The sequence below is a fragment of the Diabrotica virgifera genome, chromosome 5 (assembly GCF_917563875.1).
Source record: "Diabrotica virgifera virgifera chromosome 5, PGI_DIABVI_V3a".
Taxonomy (NCBI): Eukaryota; Metazoa; Arthropoda; class Insecta; order Coleoptera; family Chrysomelidae; genus Diabrotica; species Diabrotica virgifera.
This window is the reverse complement of record NC_065447.1, coordinates 239,620,821-239,629,304: the sequence shown is the minus strand read 5'-3', so window position 1 is coordinate 239,629,304 and position 8,484 is coordinate 239,620,821. Positions and strand designations below refer to the sequence as shown.

Genomic DNA, 8,484 nt, shown 5'->3' with positions numbered 1-8,484 from the left:
ATTTCTAATTCTAATAATAATTGTTGCTAAAATAATACCTACATTTTTCAAATGACAAAAAAAATTAGAACAAAATTCATTACAAGGTCATTGTCAACTAATGTTTACATCTACAGCTTCCATACCAGTTAAAATTTACTACACGTAATTTGATGTATAAAGAAAGAAAAAGTAGGGATAGTCGACGAGTTATGGTAGACAAGTTTTCTTATTGTGAATAACAGTTAAGGAATCTCGGGTAGGAATTGAAATAAAAAACGCAGCAACTTAAAATACCAATTTAATTAAATTAATATAGCATACAACACAGTTGTAGTAAATTAAAGTAATTGATAGTACAATAACTTCCAAATTAAAAATTAACGATATTTCATTCATTCGTATCGTTATGTCAATCTTAATTCAACAAATTGTCATGTCAAATGTCAATTCTTCAAAAATCATTTGATAAAAAAATACAAAATTCTACAGTAGTATGACAGACAAGCAATGAGAATTTTGTGATACGGTATAGACAAGTCTTATCTCTCCTTTAGGATCTGTCAAAATTGTGGAAATGGGAATGAGATCTTTAATTAATTGATGCGCAAATTGTCGGATATACAAAGTGTACCAATTAATACGCTAAGACTGTCATGAAAAAAATGTTGGGACACTCTGTATGTGTGTAGCAATATTGAGAAATCCAAAGGACGAGAATTAATGATTCACTTCCCAGATAAAAATTATTCTACTCTGATATTTGCGCCCTTAAAAAATTAGGGCGGCAAGTACAAAAGATATAGTTGAAATTTAACAATAGACGCCATTATTATCTGGGAAATGTAATAATCGAGTGATAGTATTGTCACTCGCGACTGCTAAAATGTGGAATGAATATAATGTACTACTAACTGGACATATAGTGGATACATTGAGACTGCACTAACATGAATAAACCTTGAGAGGCTGAAAGAGTGATGAACTCGGTGTCTTCATAAAATCTTTCCTGCCCGTCAATTTTTTTAGACATACATTTGCTTACAATAAAAAACCTAGCTAAAATTATTTTATACAAACAATTGTCTTAACTGTTAATGAATATATCTTGCGAATAAGTGTCCTATATATTTTATAAAAAAAGCTACAATAACTGTCACTGACAAGAGTATTTTAAATATATTTCAATTAAAAGTGAATGAATCTTATAAACTAAGATTTGTTGCACATAGTTTATAATCGTATATATTAAATGAAAATGAATCTATAAGACGAAAGACAACAAAAGAGAAATTAATGAGCCTCGGCAGTGGGGCGTGTAAGACAACCACCTTCCTATTTCCCTTCCTTCTCCTTATTCTCTTCTGACTTTTCTTTAGCCTTATCCTTTTCTTTTTCGTCAGCCTAAAATAAAAAAATAATAAATTAAAACAACGATTACAAGATTAAATGAAGGTGATATTGATATTCAAGATAATCAGGTAAATGAATCTGGCAATGATGAAAAAATCGATGAAAATCTATGAAAAAACGATTTGTCGACGCTAAAGTTAAGTGTATGTGTGATTATTGTGACCATAGGTGTGACCACATCGGGTGCCGCGAGTGCAGTCGTTTTGCGCCCCTCGAAATAACTTTCGGGGGGCGCAAAAATTGGGATCGTCTACTTTTCCTCTTCCACTTTCACTTGTATACCATCACCAATCGCATCAACACATGTTTTTGAAGTTATTCTTCTTTAGGCGCCATTGAGAGTAAAATTTTTCATAAATCTGCGCGCATGCGCACACAGACAGTATGTAGTTCGTTTCTAATCTTTCAAGATAGTATCTGTATCAGCGCAAATAAGTCATTAAAAGAATATATTAGTGTTTTTAGTAAATGTATTATTTATTATAATTTTTGTGTCTTTGAATTTCGCTTCCTCTGTAATAAGATAATAAAATATGTAGGTATAACATTTTTATCACGATAACACTCAATCTATTTGTCACTGTGTTGTGTAATTATATCCGAAACTTACGTGTCAATTACAGGAGACTCGGTGGTCTAGTTGTTGAGCGTTCGGTCAGAGATCGAAAGGTCCCGGGTTCCAATCCTGGACGATTCATTTTTTTTTATTTTTGGTTGTTTTAATAAAAAATTTTTGAAAGGGTAGATAAGAAAGTTAGTTTAATATTTAAATAGAATACAAATAACCTGTTAAGTATATTTACTTCGTTAAAATTATATAATAGAAGAATAACTTCTTACGTGCGTACAAAGTACACACACATTCTTTTTTTTTTTTTTTGTTTTTCTTAGTATATGACCAAATTAGCTCATTTTTCTTTTCTTCATAGGGTTGAGTATTATTTATTTCTCTTTTTTCATCTTTCTTAATGTTTCCGTGTTTGTTACGTGTTGTGTTCATGGTATTTTCCACATTCTATGATAACACCACATCTCCAAGCTGGCAACTCTTGTTTCAGTTGTGTCCGTAATTGTCCAGTTTTCAACTACATATAAAAGAACAGAGAATAGGTAGCATCTCAATACTCTAGTTTTAATTAGTTTTAATTTCTATTCCCAGTTTTCAATTGCATAATACTGCTTTCATCGTATTGACAGCGCTTCTGGTCATCTCAATGTGTCATTTTATTTCAAGGCTGCAGTCCCGTTGTTAGCTAGCTCACGTCCCAAGTAATTTTATCTGGGTACTTTCTCTAAAGGTTTTCCTTTAACGTGGATTGTTTCGTCTTCAATCTTGTTCTTACAATCACGATTTTTGTTTTTTCTGTTCAGAGCCTTTCTAGTATCATAGCCTTTCATAGTGCGATCAACCAAAATTTGCTGTCTCTGCAAGAAGTATCATTTGCATATCTGAGATTATTCACTAGTGTTGCGTTAATTGATATGCCTACATTTATGTCTTCTAGTGCCTCTTTAAATATATCTTCTGAGCACATTTCATAGATCACACTTTAGTAGAGGGGATACAGTACAAATCATTGTCATACTCCTCTTCTTATAGGTTAGGTATTTGTACTGATTCACACATCCTGATCATATATTTCTGTGTTCTGTAATATATTTGCAAGCCTTCTTTCTGTGTTGTATTTTGTCGAAGGCTTATTTGCATAAGTCCACTAGACTATGCATACTTCATAGTTAACATCTTGACCCTTTTCTATGGGTTATAGTGTCAAAGCCTTTTCTTAAATACCAGGTGGTTTCCTGATATTCTATCGTCTAGTTTTTTGTAGACACGGTCATTTATCACTCGCAAAAAGGCTTTTAAATCATGGTTCATCAAGCTGATTCTTCTATATTCTTCACATTTCATTGCATCATGGTTCTTGTGATACTCATATGTCCTGTACATTGCAAAGTTTCAGTATTTGTTTTATTGTGTAGGAACTCAATCTAGCCTCTCCTTGTATTATCAAAAGCAAAGGAAATAGACCTAGCAGAACCTCTACAGCTGCTGTTGGAGTGGTGTACATAGGTCATTGAGGGTTTGATGACCCTGTTGTACACCCAGTGCTTTATGTGAGGTCTTAATCCCGATTATGATAGAGTAGAGGGCATAATGTCAAAACTCCTCTTCTCTTTAATTTTGAACAATAACGATTGTAATTACTATTGGTTCTTGTTTCGATATTGCATTGGTTCATATGACTATGCGTCAAAGGTTGTTATGTACTTGATTTCTTTCAACCAAACATCTTCTTCATCTAAAGTTGGTACATAGTATCGATTGTTGATAGTGATGGATATCCTTTTTAGTTGTGAGTGTTTAGCAAATCCATATGAAGTTTGGTGTAATTGCTAGAAATTTTCCTGATCTAACCCGCTCCAAAAGGAAAACATCAGTGATTTTTTGGAAGTATTCAGCGATATTTGAGAAGACACCATTGGTACACCTTATTATACATGGTACATGAAAGCTGAAAGGCTTTCTTCTTTGATCCAATAATTATTTGATACCGTAAAGCAAATGTGTGATAGAAATTTACCAGGATATTGTTTTGAGTTAAAATTCGCAGTAAACTGATTTTATATGTATTTGGGAAACGTGAAGTCCTCAAAACCCAAAATAATAATGAAAGCCTGAAAATAAATAAGCACACAAACAATTTCTCCACAGAAATCAAAGTTCGAATAAAGAGAGCATTAACAAACTTCAATAAAATGAGAAAGGTACTTTGTGCAAGAGAACTAAAATTAGACTGGAGAATTAGGCTGGCAAGGTGTTATATTTTCTCGACTCTACTTTACGGGATAGAAGCATGGACACTTAACGTGTCGGCTGCTAAAAAGTTGGAAGCATTTGAACTGAGGGTGTATAGAAAAATCCTGAAGATATCATGGACTGAGCATGTAACAAACAACGAAGACATGAGAAGGGTCAACAAAAGAATGGAAATATTGGAAACCATCATGAAACCGACATGAAAGCTGCAATACATGGGGCACGTTATACGTAATGAGAAATACAACATACTTCAATTAATTATACAAGGGAAAATCCAGGCAAGAGAAGTGTAGGAAGGAGAAGAATCTCATGGTTGCCTAACTTAAGGGAATGGTACGGATGCACATCAATCGAACAATTCAGCGCAGCAGCATCTAAGATCAGAATAGGCATGATGATTGCCAACTTCAGTCGCGGAGATGGCACGTAAAGAAGAAGAAAGTCCTCAAATAAAGACTACAGGAATTAGTTTTAGTTGTATTGCATATTGGGAGAGACACAAGATGTTATAAAAAATTAATTTGTTGTTATGAATCTTTCGGTAATCACCAAATGACTTTTATAATTAAAAATACAATTATTTAATGAAAAAGCATTACCTTTTCCTTCTCAATATCTTTCTCCTCTGGTTCTTTTTCTTTGTCACTCTCCTTCTCGTCTTTGCTTTCCTCTTTGTTGTCTTTTGATTCTTCCGCTTTGGGTTTGGGTAAATGAGAATTCAAGTCCAATGTTGTGCAAATGTCGTCCCAGTCAGAGAAGCATCGCTCCTTCATACGGTTAACCAAACCGACCAAGTTGGGGCAGGATTCTGTCATGAAATCTCTCAATGGATAGCTCACTTCTTTGTCGATGAAGTAGATTTGAGCCAGGTGTGCGAAAACGACGACGTCCAACTAAAAATACAGTGGTTTAATGTATAAAAGTCTACATACTAATAAAAGCATACAAATAATATGAGGTTTGTCTTTTTAGTTTTTCATATAGCCGCTTAGAGCTCCGACCAACAAAACTTTCTGACACAAGTGCCTCAATCTTTTGTTGACATAAATCCAGAGTTTGATTGCGATACAAGTCATGTAGATACAGTGAATTTTTGAAATTAGCAAGTAAGTCTAAAAATGGATCTTAGCCGAGAATATTTTCGACTTATAATTTTTTTATAATTTTCGGAGAGGATTATCCTAACAGCAATGTTTCGCTGAAATGGTTTCTGTGTTTGGGAATGAAGCATCACATCATTCAACTATTTCCTGCTGGTCAGCGACAAGCAACAGCTGGTCCTTCAGCGACAAATCAAGGTCAGGTCCACCCAAAACACCAGTCACACTTTTTAGGGAGGCTTTTTTGGGCATTTCAAAGATCTCGATCCAAAATATCCTACATGAAGAACTGGGTGTTACGAAGTTGGATCCCTCATTTGCTCACAGGAGAGCACAAAACGTTTCGCGTCAATTGGTGTCGAAAGACATTGAAACGGTTTAACATAGTAAGCTCAAAAACGTTTATAGTATTGTTAGTGGCGATGAATCTTGGATTTACTCCTACGAATCGAAAAATAAACGTCAATCCGCTGTGTGAGAGTTTCATGATGAGGACAGGGGTGTCATTTGGGCGTCCAGGGGGGGCATTTGCCCCCCCTGGCCCTGAAAATGACTGAAATTTACAAAAAATACATCAATATTCATCATAACATCATATATAATGTATTGTATATATAGTGCTTGCCCCCCCCAAACAAAATTTCAAATGACGCTCCTGGATGAGGAAAAACCAAAAAAAAGTGATGTGTTCTCGAAGTATGTCGAAGAAATGGTCGCAACATGGGTGTCAAAATCTGGTCATGTGGCAACCATTGCCTTAGAAGATCGAAGAAGTGTTACTTCTGATTGGTATAATAACCGTTTGTTTACCAGAAGTTATCGCGAAACTACGACAAAGCAACACATAGCGGCGAATCGTTCTACATCAGGACAAAGCAACTGCTCACACTTCGTAAAAACCATCCAACGTATAGCCCCGACCTAAGTCCCAACGACTTCTTCATAAAATGAAAAGTCTCAGATGCAGAATCCACTACTTTAATAAAATTTAAAATGGTAAATAGTTATTTAAATCTGAAACTTTTCGTGTTGAAAGTTCTTTCTGGTACATCCTTAATCTGCGACTTTTACAATTTATAAGACCGCAGCAGACGACGAATATAGAAAACAAAAAGGACTCCATTATATGCAATCACATTCCGTTTTCATTCGTCTAGGAAAAGGACAGAAGAGGAACTTTCTAGTACTCAAATCTGAGTAAAGATAGAAAAGTAAAAGATGGTTTTGCTTGTTTTCGATTCAGGGGGATTCACAATCGCCGGACAGCTGTTTCCACCATTTCAGGCTTTATCAACAGCGCTAGCGTGCACTCCTCTGAATCGAAAAACAGCTCAACCATCAATTTAAGGGGAATTTCAAAGATCATTGAAATTCCCATTGGACGCGGTCCAGCGACATCTTCTAACACATTGAAAAGTCTCAGATGCACAATCCACTACTTTAATAAAATTTAAAATGGTAAATAGTTATTTAACTCTGAAACTTTTCGTGTTGAAAGTTCTTTCTGGTACATCCTTAATCTGCGACTTTTACAATTTATATGTAAGACCGCCGATTTTCAACAATTTCTTTATTGGCCGAATATGATATCAAAAAAAGTCAAGCTAAAGGTTTTACTTCAATGAAATCAAACAAATTTTCATGATAAAATTAAAAAAGAATATTTGAACGTAACGCAAATTTTGTGTTTCAGTTTTCCTGTCCCCAATGAATAAACTCGAATGAAGAGAAAAACGATAAATATCGGAAGTTTTTACAATCATTAGTATAATATGTACGCAATCTAGTTGCAAATATTTACATCCCAGTTAAGTTCCAAACGATTTCTATGTTCAATATTCAACAGGCAAACACAATTTCCTGGCTGCCAAACGTGCTTAGAATTGAGAATTACTAATGTTAAAAGTATTAATAGATATACTTACTGTAGTGGGTTCGTCTCCGAAGAAGAATGGTTTGTCGGCTAACATTTCTGACAGCACTTTCAAATCCTCCTGGCCGAATTCGTTAATTTCTTCCGCCGAATGAACTCCCATTCCTTGTGCTTTGACCTTTTTGGTTCCCTGGAACCACTAAATTGTCAATAGAGAATTAAAATATAACTCTACAAACAACACTGGAAATGTCATGCAGAACATGCAAACATCCTTACAACCACCCCCAAATATTTATATTTAAGTTTATTACGTTTATATTTTAACTAGCCCACTCTTAAGAACATTTAAGTCAATTTTACAGGACATATTCAACTTTTAAAAGAAAAATCTCGATATATAGATCAATATTTATGTTTAAGTTTATTACTTTTATATTTTAACTAGCCCACTCTTAAGAACATTTAAGTCAATTTTACAGGACATATTCAACTTTTAAAAGAAAAATCTCGATATATAGATCCTCCTCAGCTTATTAAATTTCAGCTTTAAAAGAATTTAGTAATTTGTCCGATTTTTTTCTGTATCTTGTCATTTGGTGACACTCTTTTTAGGTTTTAAGAATGATTTATCATATATTACTTGGGTCATTCGTAAAAAAATGCCGCCGAAAAAGAGTGAGACGTTCTGGGAGAAATCTGGCAACACTGCCTTACACATCAACTCTCCCTCTCTCTTACCCCACCAGTTTCGCCTCGCTGTATTACTCAGTGTCGGCCTAGTAGCCTACGAAGGTGGAGATCCGGTCGCTGTTATCACCAATGTGAAATTCAGGCCGTGATACGTTTTTAAATGCTAAATGCATTTCACCTAATGACATTCTTCGTCTACTCGTCAAGTTTATGGGTAAAAGTGTAACATGTTCGCAAATGGTGTAGAGTGTAGAGAATTCAGTGAAGATCGGAGCGAAAGGTCTTCAGATTCATCGTGAATTCGGCCTTCACTGAATTCTCTACACCATTTGCGAACATGTTGAACAGATATTCAGATATGCACTTTTACCCATAAACTTCGATGAGCTGACGATGACTGTCAATAGGTGAAATCAATTTTGCATTTAAAAAGCGTATCACAGCATGAATTTCACATTAACGGTAACAGCGACCGGGACTACCATCTTCGCAGGCTGCTAGGCCGACACTGAGCAATGCAGAGAGGCGAAACTGGTGGGGCAAGAGAAAGAAAGAGTTTATGTGTAAGGCAGTGTTGCCAGATTCCTCCCAGCACGTCGCAC

At 35.1% G+C, this 8,484-nt stretch overlaps 1 protein-coding gene across 2 annotated transcripts in view; it reads right to left on the bottom strand.

Annotated features, from left to right (window-relative positions):
• Positions 1–264: 264 nt before the first annotated feature.
• LOC114343294 (failed axon connections) overlaps positions 265–8,484 on the bottom strand; it is a 166,526-nt gene continuing 158,306 nt past the window's right edge. The window contains exons 3-5 of one of the 2 annotated variants that reach the window (XM_028294107.2): positions 7,242–7,388; positions 4,816–5,109; positions 265–1,383 (exon numbers count right to left, since the gene is read on the bottom strand). In XM_028294107.2, coding sequence (XP_028149908.1) covers positions 1,315–1,383; positions 4,816–5,109; positions 7,242–7,388 — 510 coding nt within the window. In that variant the 3' untranslated portion in view covers positions 265–1,314. The remainder of the gene's footprint in view (positions 1,384–4,815; positions 5,110–7,241; positions 7,389–8,484) is intronic. The other variant, XM_028294113.2, reaches the window with a different exon arrangement.